Here is a 20910-nt window from a genome sequence, read left to right as displayed (position 1 = left end):
ATACATACTTCAGTGAACAGCTTCATGGAAAATTGTAGGGGAACATCTGCAAGACCCGAAGCCCTTCCACTGACAAAGATGGAGCAGGCATAGTTCAGAACCAATCAGTGCTGTGTAGACAGTGTTTGGTGTATGGTAATGCTTCAGAGTAGCATAACCCCACGCCATTAAAATGCCAAAACCCTCCAGCAGCTCTACAGTGGGAAATTATTTGCATTAGAGTCACAATCACAGAGCTAAAAGAATTGTATTTGTATGGGACATCTGAAGCTTTGGGACAAAGACGTGCCACATGCCAGAAATTAAACACATTTCAGAGCATGATTCATCTAACGGGCACACAGTTACCAAAAACACCAGGGGGAGGCTGCTGCTTTTTCAAGTCTTAAAATTTTCTTACATTAATACATTCTAAATTCTTTCTGTAACTTTCTTGTCTCAGTTTTAACAGGTTGGGGAAGGGCTGGTGAGCAAAGGAGGGTTTCTGCTCTCCAGGAAAGTTGCATATTCCAAACGTCTATTATTATTCCACAAGATTGAAATTTCACTTGATGTGAAACTTTTTCCAATAAAAACAGTTAGCTGGTTAGGAACATGCCAATGTTTTGGACTTAACTTCAAGCTTCCATCAATACTCATCACCCAGTAATCAATCTGCATTCATTTAAACTTTCAGCTTGGAAGCACTAACATGCTGAATCACAATTTTCTGTCCTTCAAGAACTGCTTATGGCTGCAAAGTGTTTTTCACAGCATTAAAAAGTGTGTAAGATTTCAACTTATAGTAGACTAGAAGGCCTTTCTTTTCTTTGAATAAGCTTGTTTTGAAGCCTGAAATACAGGATGATGACCTTAATATGTGTAACAAATTCTGTATTTCCAAAATGCTAAGTGAACTTTGGATGAGTTGAATGCTAGTAATTGGGTTTGAGGGTGTAGAATACTTTGCAAAAATAAGTTGCATAATCAAAGAATCTAAAATTTTTTCTGAGATTTTGTTTTCTTTGAATTACACTAGCCATATGACATACTCACTAAGAAATCACGACCCCTCCTATTTAAAGCCTTTATCAGACCAGACCTTTATCAACACATTTGCAAATGTTAGCAAGGGGCTTCTTGCACAAGAATAAAAGGAGCCTTACTCTGTTTCTCCCTAAAAGAAGGAGATCTCATCTTTGGGAATCTCAGCTAATACTTTATGTAGACATCTCCAAAACAGGTACTGGCACACAGAGCAGTAGCTCTCTTTGTCCCTCCATTTCCTCCATGGGCTCCTCCATAGGACAGGATGTCACAAAAGATCCCAACATCGAATGCCAAAAATTGGTATTCTATGGTAAATTGGTAAAATGGGTCATTCTAGCTATAAAAAAAAAGGAGAAAAAACCCCATACACCAGACATGAGTTTTAACAGTTGATCCCAGCTGTGCTCACCTTACCAAAACCAAGCAGCTGCCAGTTCTTTAGATACAAAGATATGGCCATACTATAATTACTATTTTCCCACCTGTAAGCCTAAAAACATCACTGAAAATTGTCCCTTGTCTGGTCAGACAAAATTCTAGACCTTCAATAGTTAAGTGTTTAAAAGATAATACATTCATAGTGCTCCTTTGTAATCAATCTTGAATGCAGTGCTTGAAAGGAATGACTTCTATGGAATAAAGTTATTAGCAAAGAGTATTATGATTTTTTGAGACAGTTCAAAATATTAAAACTTACTAAAACTCTGGTGAAGCAATATCCTGATGTAACAGAAAAGTAGTTATGGTGTTTAAAAATTCTGCTTAAAAGAATTTAAGGTTGTGGTAAAAAAATACAGAGAATATATTCTCTTTCATATATGTATAATGATACTACAGATTTGCAAACCCAGACTAGACATTTGAAATTATTTCTCCTTAAAGACAGGCTTCATTTATTAAGCCAAACTTGTTATTTAATTTCATAAAGTTATTAAAGTGTCAATGTGACCTTTACAACCTGTGCTTGCTTCTGCTCAGGGAGTTTACTCATTTCTAAGCTGAAGAGAAATTACCAGTTGTAGCTTCTATGCTCACTGAACCTTGTCGCTTATATTCCAGCGATTTCCCACGCATGCAGACAGCCTTGCCCAGCTGAAAAACTGTCAGCTCCAGCAAACTTTAACAACAAAATAAAAATCCCTCTAATGGCTGGAAAGAATGCCTCATGAAGGAATCTTGTAACACGCTATGAAATTACCACAGCCCACCCCAAGCAGGACTGCACAAAGCCAGGCTGTGCCAAGGACATTCTGTGGGATGTTTCCGGCGCATGTCTGTGGCACTGAATAAAGGCCCCAGTGTGCGAGGGCTGGGGGCACACCGTGGCTGCGTGCCCAGGGGCACAAGCCTCCAGCCCCCTCGCACGGCACCATCTGCCTGCCTCCCCCCATCCCGTGCCATGGCTACCACAAGGGCTCTTCCAGGAAGTCAAACACATTCCCGAGAGTGAGCACGCAAAGCTGAAGAGCACCCAGCACCCTGAGGGTAGCATTTACAAACATACCTTAGATACACCGCATGTGAGCCCTCATTAGCAAGGGAGCACCAAGTGCAAAATCCAAAGACAGAAAGTTGCAGCAGCAAGGGGCAACATGCATTTGATTTTTCAGGTTTTTCAAGGGACTGCTGTCTCTTCCAAGTCAGACAATGCATTTGTGTTTGGGGCATGACTCACTTGTGTCCACGAGTCAGTTTGTGGAACCAAGTGATAGATGAAGAGCTCAAGGGCTGTTGATGGCCCAGTGGCAGAAGAGTGCTGCCTTCTAGTGTGAGTCTCTACATACACCTGAGTCACTCTCATAGCTAAACTCCAAAATGCTGGGAATGATAAAACATTTTATAGAAATTATACTTTTATAGAAATTTTCTCTTATGATTTTTAGGTGTAATTCAAGATTTCTGAGCTTGAAACATACAGCTGTTTACAGCCAGTGGTCCATTAATGATGCATATGCTCAAGAAGTTCCTTTCAAAACAAACTGGAATTCACAATGATACCTGAACCTCTCTACTTGGTGGGCTCTAAAAACTATAAGTAATACACACTACAGCTAGGCTAACCATATACAGCCATACTTTTCATTGAATACTAAAATTTAAAAATTTTTAAAGCAATAATACATCTGACATCAGATTAATTATATCTTTTTCAAAGCAATTTAGCTTTCACTCCACCTGCTCACCTTTCCAGTACACCAGTACAAGAGATTCACACAACAATAACAAAGCTTTTTCAGTAAGTTACCATTGATATTAAAAAAATTAGTGCAGTAAATTTACTTGGACAATATGGCAAAAACTGCTCTGTGAACCTTGATCTTTATGGCAGTTTCCAAACAGGAAAGACCTGGGAGCTGCAGTAGTGAAACATACCTCAAGCATAACTTTGCTAGCCAGCAGATAAAGCAAAAAAATAATGGTGTTTCCCTGAAATTTAAATGCCATTGGAACCTTTTTTTTTAGGTCAAACAGCTTACAGCTTGATTATTTTCAACCAGTTTACCTTCTAAAAACTATTAGATATATGTTTAAGAGGATGGCCATCATGAGTCATGCCCTGTTCATAAGGAGAAAATAAGGCATTTTCCTGAGGATTGGATTATATGTTTTTTATGAAGGTACTATAATTGAAAAAAGAAAAAACTGCCTTCAAAGCTAGCAAGTTAGCTTGATAGTTTTTCATATTAGAAAATGAAAATCTAAAAAGGTTTTCAATTTTAAACATACAATTGTGCCACCATCTTCCGTTACAGAAAGCTAGCTTCAAAACTAACATAATAAATTCCTTGTTAGACTGATCTTTAAAGCACCAGAGTTCTCCTAGTACCATGCTTGTGTATCAGCACCATAGGGATTCATCAGGTCCTTCTTTTAAATCTACATTTACTTCTGCACCAAGTAGCAGCTGTCACAAGCAGCTCATAACTAAGGTACATGATTACTAGGATGAAGGGGAAATAACTTCTAATCTTGGAAAAATATTGAGGAGAAGTATAGAAAGATTTATTTCCTGTGCTAATTGTGCCAATCTGAAAATAACGGAATGCTTTCTATGAACAGGGTACCTGTCACCATGGATGAAGTGCATGTTCTTTACAGAACAGGTTCTCAAGCATTAGAACAAGCTGAGAAGCAGAAAAGGGGTTGAGTTCCCATTCCTGGAGGTATTTAAAAGTACATGTGGCATTTTCAGGACATGGTTTAGTGGTGGACTTGGCAGTGCTGGGTTAACAGTGCGACCCAGTGATCTTACAGGTCTTTTCAAACCTAGAACCATATCTAGCAGAATTAGCAAGGAGAACAAGGAGGATAAGTCATTGTGCATTTTAAGAAAACAAAACAAAGCAAAACAGCAAGATAAATACTCTGCATTATGTTTAATATAATGCAGAGGCCTCTCCTGATGTTAACATCTGTCTGGAGGGATAGGGACAATGCCAATTCCATAAATGCCTGTAATTCGAGTTGGAACTTGGAAGACACTCAGAACCATGGTTTTGGAGGGACATCTCATCCGACACAATTTTAGCATGCATAACTCTTTTACACAGTAAAACTGAAAACAAATGGCTGTCTGCATGCCAGTGGCATTTCTTGAAAAACTTAATCATTTGCCTATTGAGAAAACAATAGTCCTGAAGAATCCAACATCATTTAGGACTTCAGCACATTGCACTGCATGTAATCACTAATATTTTAACATACAAACAATAGTCAGAAAAATCTGAGAAATCTCATCTATTTTATTAATATAACTTTCAGAAGAAATCTCACAGGAAATCTCCTGAAACTCCTGGTATCTACTTGCTATAAAAGCTTTTACTGAATCACAGAAAAGGCTCAGATGGACCATTAAGCTCCCTACACAACTGACCCCCACAGGTATCACAGAGTTAAAGACTACAATTTCTTCTTCATGAACCCTAGCTGCTACATGGCTAAAATCTCAGCCACATATCCTGTCACACATCAAGAAACATTTTACTATACCCTACACTTTGAAATACAGCTGATGGATAATGGGAACTGGAAGCTATAGAAATAGATTACTGCAACCAAACTTTCAGAAGTTTCTTGCTCTCAAAAAACATGAGGGATGATGTGGTAAAACCTACTTGAAGGTCCAGCCATAAGTGTTTATAATAAATCACATAAGGTGGCCAAACAATAATCTTTAAGAAGAGCCCAAGCAGTACTCATGGCAGCCTATATAGTACCCTAAAAGACAACTCTAGCCTCAGTGAAATGCTTTAAAGAAGTTGGAGATATTTCTCTTTCTTTTTCCCTGTAGTTAGCAGTAGTGTAGCTATCTCAATACATTACATTTTTTAGCTTAATCAAGAGAGTGATAAAATACAGCTGCTTGGGGTGGGTCAAACACTTTTAAAACATTTAACTGTTCTATACCATTTTTGCAAAGCAAGAAGCACACATCATTCCCTTTATGTTCATGCACTTACACTGACAAATTTTGTTTAGGATACGTAGCTGGAATATCCAATTATAAGGACTCATCCTTTCAAAACCAGACAAAAATACAGAAAAAAAAACCCCAAACAAACCCAAAATCTAAAAACAAACCACCAACAAAGTGAAACAGCAAAGAGTAAAGACTTATTGTTTTGAAGATGACACCATCAAAGGCTTGTTATTAATTAGCAGTATTCAGAAGAATGCCATCTTAATAATTTTCCTTCATCAGAAAAATTACAAAGATTACATAAGCCTTAAAAAACCTTCAAAGACCTTTTTCACTCATAGTTAATATTATACTAATAAAGAGGATTTTCTTAATATTGTATCAGCTTGCACATTATGACAGCAGAGTGTCTCAAGTACATCAGACTGAACAGACTTTTAACATATCAACAGATACCATTTACAGAACTGAAAATCTTGTTCTAGGTTACCAGTATATCTCATTTCTACATCAACAGTAACGATATTTTGTTGGTTTTTTTTCATTCACATGTAACTATAAATCTCCACCACTTGTTTTGACCTCTCCTCAGTTTTATTAAACTTACATCTATTTATTTCATTTACTTTCATAAGCTATTTCCACATGGTCTTTCCTTTGACCCTGACATCCCTGTCTCCTGTGACAACATTCAGACATTTTCTTTCTTGGAGCCAAACGGGTTGGACCTCTTCCTAAACCAACAAGTCACATCAACAGTGTCCCCTGAACTGAAAAAATACGTTGATATTATTTTGGTGCTGGCTTCTCAATTATATATCTGTCATACCACTAGTCAAAAAAAATAAAAAGTCATTCTGCGCACAAAGTACACTTGCTAGTGCAAGGCCAACATTTGTAAGAGCACCTTACAATTCAAGCGTGACAAGCTTTGTCCCAGATGCTAGGCTGTCTTATGTGGAGCCATAAATAATGCATATTTTCCCACCTTTCGTGATAATAGCTATATTTATGCCCATTCCTTCTCTTGTCTCCCCCCACTGCCTGTGAAACTGCTGAAGAGGCTGACAGCAGTTACTGTGAAAGCCAATGAAAACAAACACTATCTGTTGCTGTCTTCTGAGCATAAAGAATTGGAAAGGTCCAATGTATCTTCAAACAAAGTCTGCCATCAATTTAGTCTATGGATATTCATGCATGTTATCCAAAATAAGCATTTCCAGATATGCATTTCTGCCCTCTTTCATAGATCCCCTTGCTCTGGAAAGTGAAGTAAGAAGAAATTAAATGGACTGACAGAACTGCCTGTAACCAAAGTACACAGCTCGTTCGCTCTAGTGTCAGCTGAAACTGTGACTTAAATCCTCTGTCACCACCTATATTCTTTCTTCTAAACGCCTCCTCTCTTCAGCTTCCCAGGTCTTAAAAATCATTGCCAACACATTGTTTGGTAAACATGAAAATGTGAGGCACCACCTAGTTTTGTCACATTTTTTGTGGTCTAACGAAATAGAACATTTCACAAAATAAATCATCACAAATAGCAAATGTCACAATAATAAATTAACAGTCACAGAAAAAGAATACCATATATTCCTAGCCAAAAGGACAATATTTAAAGGATAAAAATAGATCAAAAGTAGCAGACAATTGCTGAGGTCTTCTCACGCACTAAGCAGTGGAATGGCATTTCTCATAGAGCAGTAGAATGACACTTCTCAAAGATAAGAGTTTCTTTAGTAAGAGGTTGACACAAGTTCAAAACCAAGTTTCAGTCTCTGTACAAGTCCCCTGAGTCAGACAGTAACCACGAATCAGATGCAGAGAGAAGCAAGTGAGTGCAAACTGAGCATGAATTCATGTTAACTAACTTAAGAACCTATACTGGATACTTCCAGATCTAAACTAGTCTAGGCTCTTTATATAGTCAACAAGTAAAAAAATATTAAAAACCATTTTTAAAATACAATTTATCAGACCCATTTGAGACAGTTCCTCTACAAGAAGCAGCACCTGTTCCCCTTACAAAATTAGCTCAGGAGGATTAGCTTAAGTTAAGATGACAAGCTCCACATCTCTTTTTAAGTCTTTCTGAGCTTACCTTGTTTGGCTCCAGACTCTCAAGACTAATAATTCAAACACAAGATTATAACTGTCCATTCCAGTTAACCCTAAGTACGGGAAAGAAAGAGGCAGAAACATTGCTACCTAAGTGGGTATACCAGAAAAGTCTAGATTTGGGTTTAGTACATAGGCAACATGGAAAGGCTGGATGGTTACAAGAAGACTGCAAATACATCTTTAGTATTTTATGAAAGCATAAGAGAACTTTAGGAAAGGCAATTTAGAATGATGGTGGATGTAATCTGGCACTGAAATATGCAATAATATATTATCTTATACAACATGCATCTTAAAAAGATCATACGTACTTGAAAGTCTCCTTTAATTTAATTATACTGGAACAAGGAACAAGTGGATGAATTCTTTAAAATGCACTAACATTTTGCTGTATAATAACAACAGTAAGTCCCGGGTGAAAAAATAAATATTTCCTCTTTTTTTTTTATGTATTTAGAAAGGACTGTAAGTACTTTTGCTACTGACAGGAAATGAGGATCAAGGTATTTTTCACCCTCTGTTAGGGTAAAAGAAGATGAGAACCATAACAGTAGTAATGTAAACACAGAATGCCTTTCTACTGCAATAGTAAAGAACAAAGACCATTACAAGTGACTGCAACATTAAAGAAAATGCTGATAGTGTACATATTCTGAAACAAAGAAAAATATTTAAAGAGAATAAATGCTTAAAATCCAGGCCCATTTATATTTGAGTTTTATTGGTAAAAGCACTGGTACTCACAGCTGTTGATGTATGCCTAACAAAATATGAGAAAAGAAGCTAAATGAAAACAAGAGAGGAGATGCAATATGCTCCCTTGGGAACACCATGGTAAAGAATAGCAAATGATCTTCTACATTTGAGAATAAGTCAAAACTTTTAACAGCTCTAAATACTGTGGGAAATGCTGTTCCCCTCTGGGCACAATTACTTCATGAAAGGGGTAGGCAATGTTTTGTGTTTCAGCTCCCTTAATATATCATTAGTGGAATGCATTCCTAGGAAGCAGAAGACATTTGTACACAATTTTCTTGAAGATTTAATATAGCCATGGAAATACACAGTAAGACAGAAGATACAGAAGAAGTAATTAAAAAATTGCAGAAGGCTAGGGACAAAAGACAAACTCAAAGAGTTGCCTTTAGAAGACTGAAACACACTGGAAATCTCAGTATCTTGGATCTAGATTTATTACCACATAAAACTAGATTACTACTAAATCTAGATTTATTACTACACTTACATATTCTCAACCCATCTGAGTTAAAACACTGAGTAGAAATAACATATGAAATTTTCAAGTTGTGACTGTATTACAGACATATTGTAGCTATTCAATAAGAGCATTAAAGAGCAAGAAAAGGAAAACTCAAAAATTACAGAAGAACATCAGCTGTCAGATACTCATGATCCACTCTAATATGTTACCCACCAGTCCCTGCACCGAGGGAAAATGGTGGGCCTGGATGTAAGTGCCATCCCTTCTCCAGAGCATTTTTTAAATCTGCAAGTGTAATATGGATGCTGGCACAGTTCCAGGTGTTCATGTTACTTAAATAAAGCATGTATAGGAGAGATTGATGATGCCATATTTATTTTAGACGTGGATCTTTTGAAACATACTGGGAAGATAACACTAAACCCCTCAATTTTAGAGCACACATCTACAAAAATCAGTGTCCATTCCCTCTTCTAACACAAATTCAGTCCATGTCAAGTAACTGAATAGATTTAAAAGGAGACTACCAATTCTGACAAAATAAAGCAGTTTTTCTCTTTCACAATGGGCTAGACAGGACTTCAAATTCAGATATCATATTACTTTTCAATACTTCTTAACACTGGAGAATGGAAAAAATTACTCATGACACTGACTCTAGAGAAATTAGCATCCGATCACATTGTTTTCTTGCCAACTCAAAGTTCAGAAAGGGGGAGAGAAAGGAATGGTCATCTATTTTCTCCCTTCCTCAAGTGCTGACTGTATACTACCAGAGAAGGCAGTACAGCAGCAAGATCTACTGGGAAAAAATCCAATTGTAAAAAAAAAACTTAACTGTTAAAGGGAAATGCAATTATCTCCTACCAGACTGGCACAGACAGGCAGCAACCAAAAAATAAAAAAATACACAAAATATTTACTTCATAAATAGTTAGTTAATTAACTATTATTAATTAATTAATGCTTGGAACTCAGCACAACTGAGCCACAGCATTACCTCTAAGCACTTTCCTTGGCCTGATTATTTTGGGAGCATGTAAAAAAAGCCTCTCTCCATCACCCAGGTTAATTTGGTCAGTAACATTTCAACATACCTAAATGAAAAGCTGCACATCTGGAAACCTGTTTTGATCACACATAGTGTCATTTGTATTGCAGAAATATGCAAAACTACTAGCGAGCACACTGGAGAATATAACTTAGAAATGAGATTCTCATATTGCACCAGATACAAAAATAGACTCTTTTTATATAGAGAGGACCAACCTCTATTCATAGAATTCAGGAAATGTTATTGCTATGTTACAGTAAAACTACCACTGAAACGTCTCCAGTTCTAACAATCATCACTCAAGGGGAAGGCAACAGGACCTTTTTAAAATAATAAATTTAAAATTTAAAAATTTAAATTTAAAATGTTTAATCTCATAAAGAGAGCATACTCATTCCCATTACATATTTACTACATTTAAAAAGAAGTGTAGAAGTGGCACTACTCTACATATAAATGCAAATTGTTATCGTCTTTTATTTAGAAATCCCTGCAGCTCTGCACAATTTATTTACTTGACACATCTATATTTTTGATTTGATAAGGTATGAAATTGCAGGTTTCCTCTATAATCAGTTTTCTACTGTCCAGGTTTCTATTTTGTCTGAAATATGAATAATAAAAGCAGGTTTGTTTCTGTTTTCTCATCAGCTTTCATTTGCACATTTATATGTAGGTACTCCTCAAGAATATGACTGGAAGGCTACTAAAAATTCTTAGAACAACTGGAAGTAATATGGGGAAATACAGAAAGCTAGCTAGGATAAGCTGAAAAGCTGAGCCTGAATTTGCACCTCAGCTTTTCTGGACTGCATATTCCAGCACAGATGCCTATGATTCCTCCAGAGGAGTTGGAACTGCCAGCCTGGGCATGCTCATTGACCTATTTAGGGCAACTGTGAGAACCATCACATTCCTGTACTTCAATATTTTAGTAAGTTAAGAGAAAAAAAATATTCCAAAGCAAGCATGTAGGAGACATCTTGAAATAGCAACCCACAAGTCCCTGAACTGTCACAGAGGAAGGAGTAGCTGCCTTAGCAGCTGCCCTGCATATTTCTCCCTATTGTGCACTTTTCAGTGCTTAAATCATAGAATTATAGAATTACTTAGGTTGGAAAATACCTTTAAGATCAGTGAGTCCAACTGTTAACCCAGCACTGCCAAGTCCAGCACTAAACCATGCCTCTAAGCACCACAGCTACATAGCTTTTAAATACCTCCAGGGATGGGGACTCTACCATTTCCCTGAGCAGTCTGTTCCAATGTTTAACAACCCTTTCTGTGAAGAAATTCTTCCTAATATGCCATCTAAAACCCACCTGGTGCAGCTTGAGGCCATTTTTTCTCATCCTATCCCTTATTACTTTGGAGAAGAGACCAACAGTTCAGATACACATTTTTTTAAAAGCAAACTGGCCATCACGATTCATCTGCACATTAAGGGTACATATATGTGACCCATCAGCTTTTTAGCTGTGTCTACACAGGGCAAGAGAATATTTGTGTGTCCAGCTTCTTTACAGCCATTGCAGCTGCAGCTGGAATGACCTCAGATCCCTGAGCAATCCACATGGCACCGTGCTGGTGCTCAGAGCACCACAATGTCTTCTGCTAGAAAGTGACTGTGTAAAAGGTCCTTTCAATATGAGCTGTCCTGGCTCTTCCACATTGTGTAAAGGTACTGTTTGAAAGAGCTGGATGCTTTCTATCTAAAATTTATGGTAAATGGTTTAAATTTAAAACTAACACACAATCTTTCCAAATCTCCCACAACTGGCCGTTGCCAGTATTGAATTTACACATTGATTAGTTTAGAATTGGTCTGGCAGCCATGAACTTGTCAAAGCCCCTTTTCTAAGGTATCAAATAAACACAGTTCTCATTCCTCTGCTAAGCATCCAGTATTAGATTAAAATTTTTATGGTCAAAATAAACCCTTTCACCATTGGTTTGACTTCTATGTAACACAAGGCATCAGTCTTGCTAGATTTCATTACTCCTCTGTCTGGAAATAGTACTTTAACAAGACCATGTCTCTTTTGCGACCCTTGAACAATAAAATATTGCCTCCAAGTCACTGATAAAGATATTGAACTTTTCAGAGCTGAAAAAAATCCTGAGATACCTTAAACCCACAAGTGTTTTATTATTTTTCACAGAAATGCATACTTTAAATTGCATTTTCTCCAGTAACACAGGAGGCCTGCTTTGCTTTTTCATTAGTCTGATTTCTTAAAAGAAAAAGTAAGAATTCAAATGTCTTTCAAGGGTAAAAAAATAAGTCAACCAAAATTCTGTAAACTCTCATTGGACCAGGATCATTTCATTTTCAGTAAGAGCCTTACCTTTAATCTATCTTTTGATTTTTTTCAATTCATCTCAGATACATCTAAAGAAAAAACTAGTACTTCCTCCACACCCAGCTCAGCATGGTACAGAGAAAAATTTTATCACTTTTTTTTTTTTTTAATAACTGACAAAGCATTATTTGGACATTCTGATTTAAGGAACTTGACAAACTTTTCAAGCTTTTTCAACATATTCATTTGCTGTTAATAAGATGGGAAATAGGACTTTTTGCTAAGACAGGTAAAATTTATATTTAAGAAGTATCTACCATATTTATAGGGACAATCTAATACTTCCATAAGTACCATCACTAAAGAAAAGCATCAGGAAAACCAGAAAACCTTATTCTTACTATTCATAATTATTTTCATTAAGTTACTTTTCTTTAGTGTCTTTTGCTTTTTTACTGCCTATAAGGATAGTTTCTGACCTTGGTTTCTATTACTAGGCTTTGCTGTTCGGTTGATTTTATTAAAGTGCCAGTATTCACATCCCTGTAAGCCAGACTGATTTTTAGCCAACAAGGCTTGTCTCAACATTGTTTATTTCGTGAGAGTTTATCCACATCTTTTAAGCAGAAAACAACCACCACTCTAATTTTGATGTTTAACTGTTTCCCTTTGATCCAGCTTGATTCTTTCCATCCTCCTTAAACCATCCCTCTTCCAGTGCTGAACATGTGTTTCAGGTAGGTCTCCACTAAATTGCAGCTGGGTATATCTTGACAGTTATTAATTTTTCTTCCACAGTCTATTTCTTTAAACATTGCAAGGTGATTTAACATATATCTCTGCAAAATTAGATGAACACTCAGGATCCAGAGGTCATACCACGTCAGGATTTCCAACAATTTCATATCAGCACTCAGACTAATGCCTCAGTATGTTTTCATTGCACTGAAATCCCACCTAAGAAGCATCATCCTCACACCTGAAACATACACAGCTACTGGTAAGGCATAACTTCTAGTGAGATTGCCATGGTTTGTAGTAAATAACTAGCAGTACTCCAAATAATATTTTAAATCCTTTGAATAAAAATGTTCCTCAGTAATTACTTGCTCTGTCAATACCTTACAAAACAGGCCTGTTATTTTTGGCAGCAGTCAACACTGCTTCTTTTGGACACTCAGTCCCACACTGACTACATGGAACCATTTACTGGCTTGGTCACACGGGACTTTCTACTAGGTCAAGTTTTTAACCATAAATAAGCAGTTTCTATTTCTCTTGCTTATTATATAGACAATTGTATAAAAATGCTCTACTTGCTTCTCTTTTCTCTCCTTGATATTGTGAGTAGCAGGATAATATCCTAGCTAAAAACACCTCTGCTAAAACTAACAGTAACAAGGACTTTAATAACCATCTCAAATTGAGTGAGTTGCTCCTCAAAGTTTGTGGTTTGAGTTCTGTACACAACAAAACAATATAGGATGAGAGCTTGTGAAGTTGGGGTTTTTTGAAATCTGCTTTTGAGTAAGAATTAATCTTTCTGGAGAATTTGCAGGTTGTGCACCTCCGCATTATAGTTGCCAAAAGCACATTTTTAAAACTTCCTTTGAAGAAGGGAGGCCCCCACAGAATGGGAGAAGGAGCTAATCTAAATGGAAAACATCTGCACATTTAAAAAAAACCATGTTCAGCATAATTATTATTTATATATGCAAAAGTTGCAAGAGTGATTTCGATTGTGTCTTACTATGGAAAATCCTGACTAGACTAAGAAAATACAGCCTAAAAATACATTTATTTGTTCAAGAGGTTTAGCGTTAAAGATAAGGAATTGCAATGCAATTCCATGCCAGCTTGGCCTAATATAATCAGCTTAGCCAGCAAAATGTGGATGCTTTTTGGCCATTTCAGTTCTCTATAGCGACTCATCAACTGGCTACATGAACATAAGTGTTAAGGAGGGAACAGGGTGTGCCACTGGGTGAGAGAAAGGGTGTTGAGGGAAGAAACTAAGAGAGATAGTGCCATAGGATCCCTGACTTTGATAAAGAAGCCTGAGAACTATATCCAAGCTCCCATTAATGAATACTATCAGGCCCATGTCATGTAATCAGTTTAGAGGTACAGCAACAAAGTCACACCTGTTCCCAACCCAAGAGCCAAATTCAGAGGTCTCATTCCCTATGGTCCTAATAAGAAGCCATATCCCAAAATGAAAAAAAACAAACAAACAAAAGGCATCCTCCTGATCAGAAGGTATTTCAGAGCATCAACAAACTTAAGGTCACACAAATTTTATGCACATTGTAATACTTTGTGTGCCACTCCTTCACAGACATTGACCTCAATGCCTAATCACAAGAACAGTGACATAAAAGTCGGGCTACTAACATGAATAAGCCCATTTTGCTGTTGCTGTGTGTATATATAGATGTTTGATATCTTTCAAGCAAATAATATGCTACAAAAAATTTAAAATTACTGTGAAACACCAGCATAAAAGCAAAATGAAAAAACTACTGAAGTAACAGAAGTAGCTGATGCAATTAACTGCCGAGAAACATTCATGAATGGATTACAAAACTGGCCCAACTGCTCAAAACCAAAATAACTGCTCAAACCAAAAATTAAAATGTTTTATAGCTAATGAGACTTATATGTGAATTGATATGGCTACTTGCTACAGCACTCAGATACATCTCACAAGAAAGCCTGTCGGCTTTTAGAAGGGGGCTCTGGTGGGACAGAGAGAGAGGGGAGCAGACATTTCTTGTTCAGTAATGCTTTCATCATGCAGAGTCTAAATGACCCCACTGGGGCAGGGGTGAGGGCGTGTGTATAAAGCTGAAGATGCACACACCCAACAATCCAGAAGCCCCAGCTAAATGTACTGGTGCAGGAATGCTTTGTTTAGCTATAATACACATAAATCTCTGATACATTTATCATGCATGAAGTTTAACACATGCATCACTTATAACACAATATCTTTATGTCTACAAAAGTGTAAATACATTGCAGGTGGTTTTCTTTTTAGTTTGACATCATTCAGAGTCTTCAAGTATTGCAATATTCTTTCAGACAAAAAAAAAAAGGGGAAGATCAAGGCCAAGTAATTAACCAGTAATCCCAAGAGTACTGTAAAGAAGAGAGTCAATTCTCAACAAGTTTAAACCTCTGAATTTCACACAAATGGGAAGCTAAGTTAAAGAGGGTAAGGTCCACTTACCTGAAGCACTAGAACCTCACTTGGGGAAAATTTACAGTGCTTTTTATAACTAAAGGGAACATACAACTGAATTACATAGACACCCCTTGCCAGCACAGATCAGACTACAGCCTCAAGCATTTCACCAAAATGAAATAGTTATTCTGAATCTGAATTCAAAGTTCACATCAAAAATCACTGTAGAGAAATTCTGTGACAGAAGTGGAGAAAGAATGCTGCTTTGAATTATATTTTTAACTCTATCATCCTCCTCTTCTTGAGACCAAATTTCCTACACCCTATTTTAACATGTACAGTGTATGAAGCACATTTTTAGAGACAACAGTGTCCTTAATTACTTAAACATTACAGAACAGTCCACACTGCACATTAGGATGAGTATATCTACACTGTATATTAGGATGAGACATTTTCCTTACAACTTTTTAGTTTGCACAGAATCAAGCCAGTATTGTAACAAAAACCCCTCACTAAACCTCAGAAAAGGAGTTACCTCATTATCTGTTCCCACATCCAACATCACTGGTAGACACTGATAAGGTTTTACTCCTCCACATGCTGTATAAAGTGCCAGTTTACCAACAGGAATGCCCATTCCATAACAGCCAAGATCTCCAAGTCCAAGAATACGTTCACCATCAGTCACCACAATAGCCTGGAGGAAGAAATGAAGGTATGGTAAAAATCACTTCCTTGCTTGTATGTACCAAGTATTCCATTATTTTCTTACCATAATTTTTTTTACATGTATAAACTGTAACAGGTGCAAACAAATCAACAATACAAGAAAAGCAAAAAAATTGTTTTATTATATTTTACGGTGGTTTTGTTACACTATTTTAGACCCTTGCTTCACTCTAAATGGGACTTTCACATAAAACTTTTAAGAATACACAAGAGATTTAGTATTACATTACAAGAGAACTGGCATTGTTCCCTCTCACATTTTTCTGTCAACAGTATGAAAACAGAATAGGAAGGGAAAGGAAGTTATCCACAAAAAAAAAGAAGAACCACAAACTCCTGGGTTTTGTCATGTCTGTTTTCAGCAGAACCAGAGCCAGTCACTCCTACTGGCCTTTGTCATGGCTGTCTACAAGTACCTAGTTCTTAACCTACAAAGATCTATGTCTTCCTCCCTTGAGTAAATAACACACTCCATCATGCTTGTACATATCAGGAAGCATGTGTTCTTATTGACAGAAATATAATAATTTAGTAATCCCCAAAAACTGTCTATGCTAATAAGACTTTTCATAATAAAGGAGAGAAGTGCTCAGTATGGCAAACAGCTGATAACACAATAATTTTCTTGTCATACTCAGTAGCAAGCCATTTTAGTTGGAAATTAAAGATTTTTTTTTAAGAGCGATCATGAAGCACTGGAAGTGAAGAACTATTACTTAAACTCTAGAGTGTGGTTGCCAAGAATCATGTGGGATCTCTATTCTTGGAGATACTCAAAACTCAAAGGTTGGACACAGCCCTGAGTAACCTGTCCTGGCTGACCTCGTTTGAGCAGGAGGATGGCCTAGATGAGTGCCTTCCTACCTCAACCATTCTTTGATTTCCTGAAATGCAGAAAAAGCATTCAGGGTGGTTTTTTACATAATATTCAATGTAATTGACCAATTATCAATAAAGGACACCTATATCTAAAAAGTGTTTAAATGACTCAAACTTTGGCTATAACAGAATTCTTTCTATCGAAAAAATGAATTAAGAAATCACCAAAATCGAAACTGATAAAAAGCTCATTAAAAATATCTTAACCAATTCATCTTGGGTACAAAACAGCATCAGCTTTGTTATGCACCTAAAACCTTACTTACCTTGATGACACTTTCTGGCCAGGATTTAAGCATTGTCGCAATGTGACCCCGGTCATGGATAGAAATAAAAAGACCTCTGCAAATAAAAAAATATTTTTCATATAAACAGGTAACTAAATAATTATAAATCAATATAATAGAAATAAATTAAGTATAACCGAATAAATAATACATTAAACTAATGCAAATGTGTTTCTAACATACATAAATTCAGTTCAATAGTAGAGCTTAATTTTGTATGAATAAGTAAACTAATCATCTGCATTTTTGTTGTCCCTGATCACAAAATGAGTTCCTCCTATGACAGTGATGACTACTGCCCCAGCAGTCCTAATATTCACAAGCAAGAACAGGCCAAACCTTTAAGCTGCAAACAAAACCTGAAATAAGCTAGATATTATCATTACATAAAATAAACCACGAGCATTCAGTTATGTGTTTGAAAAACACCCTCCCTATTTCTTTAGATTGCTATTTTGTGTCCACTCAGAGTTCATTTAATTCAATTTCTTATCTACTTTTTTCATGTGAGATGGTAGAAAAATATCATCTCTCAAAACCCATGAATACACTTAAATGCAATCTCTCAAAATCTACAAAGGAAACATCAATGAAGAAGCCCATGCCAAAGATGCATTCTTGTAATTACACTTTGCATTACTAAGTATAAGGCATCATCTTCTAGAATTATTCTAAAGAATGTCCTGTTGCCCATTTAAAAAACTTTAAAGCTAAACTTAGAGAAAATTATTGAAAAAATAATTGAAATCTAAGTCTACCAGAATATGGCCTCATATTCATACAAGTGGGTCCTATAGGTCTAAATAAACTAATAAATCAAGAAAATGCTCATCAGCTATGACTGCACATATACCAAGTCAAGCAAAAAATCTCCTGCAGTGTAAAATGCATACTAACCAAGACAGAAAAATTAGTCCAAACATTATATTTAATCTCATATGTTTAAAAATTTCAAACATATTACATTATACGTTTGTATATAAATTATCATGCAATTTATATTTTTATATTGAATTTTGCATTTCATATTTAAGGGTCTTTATTCCTTCTTTGATCAAAAATATGCAACTGAAATTCTTTATTATTTGGGACAAAAAGCAATGTGAGCTATGTTGTGATTAACCAAAGTATTTCATTTTACGCATTTTTCCCTAGAAGAAGAAATTCTCTCATCTTGGCATTTCTAATTCATTCTCCCTCTTTGTCCATTTCCCATGCTCAGAACTAACACACACAGGCTGGATACTAAAGTATCTCTGTTGTTTCTTAATAATGTTTCTTATTCTAAGTTCTTGCATCTGTCAGCAAATTAATTTCTCCATCCTAGTGGAGGCAACAGGTCTTCAGGACAGGAGGGTTAATTTTATCACACTTTTGAAAAGTTCTAGTATTTACTGCACACAAGCATCTCTATTTGTGAGCCATCTACCTGAAAAAAAGATGTCCCTTAACAATGAAATCCACAAAACAGTAAAGAAAAACACATGATGCTTCCTTTCTGATGTATTGTACCATGCATCATTTTATAAAACAGCCTGTGAACTGTTAAATCATAAAGTGCATCTTATCAAAACTGCTAGCCTCAAGAGACAGCTGTGACAGCATGTGAAAGCAAGCACAGAGTGCTGGAAGAAAGCAATCTTGTGGGATCACGCCTCTCCTTGTCTCCATTCTCCAATTTACACCAACCCAATAGATTTGTGTTAAATGAACCAAGATTTTGTATTGATTTTGTAAAGAGTCAGGGCCCAGCCCAGTGTGCCTAAATGCCCTCTTCCTTGCAAGCTAGGGAGAGAGGTCACCCTGGAATAAATTCCCCAGCAGAGGAAAATAAAGGCAGGGTGGCTGCTCCAGAAGGAATTTTGTTAGAACATTTGTAAGGACCTTTGAATAAGTATTGAGAGCGTATTTCAAAAATCTGTTCAAGCAGGATCAGATTCAAGCCACAAAGGAAAATAGAAGCTGAAGTGTAAATAGCGATGTCAAAAGCATTCCACTCCCCTCTTTCTCCCTTTCCCTCCATTTTTTCTGTAGTTTAGTGTAAGACATTTCTGGATACACTGGCCTGACCAAGAAGATGCTCTTAAATTTAAGGGAACAGAATAAGAGAGATGATTTTTTTTCTTCTTTTATCTGGATCTCTTTAGTTATCCTTCATTTCTTTAACTAAAACACTTTTCTTCTGTAAAGTACTCTCTGCAGGTAGATACACAAGGTTGGTAAGAGGAACCCTGACTCACAGGTGTCAGCCACAAGAATACTCAGCTGGTATTACTGGGACTGAATTCACTGGCAATTCTACCTGCAGACAGCCATCAAAAGGTAGCATTACATGTGTTTTTTTTCTGTTCCATGAGGTCGTGCTATAGTTAGGGAAATTACCAACTGCATACGTTTATTTTAAGTGGGATAGGGCTGAAAAGCTGAAAAGGTAGCCAGCACTGTGGCTACCTAGCAGACATTATAGTTATTTTGGGGCTGTCACAGCACAGCTACAAGAAGAATAAAGCATGGGGCAAGCTAGATGATTTAAACTGGATTCAAATCTACATGTATTTCAATCTGGAAATATGACTGAATTATCCACTTCAGCATAATGTCAATGATAAAAATAAGCACTGTCATGCCAGTGATGCACACCCTGCTCTGCTGGATGAGAAAGAGATGGCCTGCAGGATGTGCACTTGCACTTGTCTGACAAAGCACTTCAGGATGCAGTTGCTAAAGCAGATGGACAAGTAACACATATAATCACATGGACAAGTAATACATACAATCACATGGAGAAAGAAGCAAGACACAGCAGAAAAAAATTATGAGAAAGAATATGCTGCTTGTTTTTCAGTGTACACATAATCACATTTCTAAGAAGAAAAGCAACCATGGGGAAGCAGGATTAAGTTCTCTTGCACACATTTTCAGAGCAGTCCGGGTTGGCAAGCTCACTGGAAAAGCAACTGTAGGTTTTACAACACAGTGTGGTCCTTTCTATTTTAATTGGTATCTCAGTTATACATACTACTTTTTGTTGCAAGGCAAGAAGGCTAATCACCAAAACTGCGAGTTAAAACTGTTCTGAAGCTTGCAGCCTCACATCAGTGTTCTAATTAATGTGCTCATTTTGAACACGGTGCAGTGCAGATTCTCTTGCCTAAGCACATATGATAGAACTTGCCTAAGCACATATGCAGAAGTGCTCATCTGGAACCAGTTTGCTCCAGTGAGCCCCCAGCTCAGCACTGGCTTATACCAGCCCAGCCAAAGCAAGCACTGCTAGTGACACCCACTGCAGCTAGCCAGAAAATGTATGAAACTACAGCAGAGGAATAATTAGACAAAGAAGTAACTATGCCTCCTTTCTTCTCATCACACCAGCAGTAAGATGGAAGAGTAAGGGTGGGAAGCCCACATGAGGACATCAAGATCCACTCAACAAAGGGTGGATCTATCTTGGGTCACTGAGCTCACTCCACTGCAGCAAATTTTACCAGTTATGTGGAGGTCATTCTACAGCACATGATTTGGGTCTGTTTTATTAAACTTCTCATCTATGAGAACAAAGTCAACAGAATTAAATGGAGTATTTGTTTATTATGTTTCGAGGAAGCAATGATCTACCAGCAATGTATTTGTTCTATTTTCTATTAAAGAACATTTTAGGAAAATGTGTCATGGT

The 20910-nt window shown here is 36.8% G+C and overlaps 1 protein-coding gene across 2 annotated transcripts in view; it reads right to left on the bottom strand.

The window, feature by feature from the left end:
* ME1 (malic enzyme 1) overlaps positions 1 to 20910 on the bottom strand; it is a 154031-nt gene that overhangs the window by 72089 nt on the left and 61032 nt on the right. For both annotated transcript variants that reach the window (XM_036379346.2, XM_036379347.2), the window contains exons 4-5: positions 17214 to 17289; positions 15875 to 16036 (exon numbers count right to left, since the gene is read on the bottom strand). In XM_036379346.2, the coding sequence (XP_036235239.1) occupies positions 15875 to 16036; positions 17214 to 17289 (238 nt within the window). The remainder of the gene's footprint in view (positions 1 to 15874; positions 16037 to 17213; positions 17290 to 20910) is intronic.

The sequence above is a fragment of the Molothrus ater genome, chromosome 3 (genome assembly GCF_012460135.2).
Source record: "Molothrus ater isolate BHLD 08-10-18 breed brown headed cowbird chromosome 3, BPBGC_Mater_1.1, whole genome shotgun sequence".
NCBI classification, from domain to species: domain Eukaryota; kingdom Metazoa; phylum Chordata; class Aves; order Passeriformes; family Icteridae; genus Molothrus; species Molothrus ater.
The sequence above is the reverse complement of the archived record's forward strand: the minus strand, read 5'-3'. Positions and strand labels throughout refer to the sequence as shown.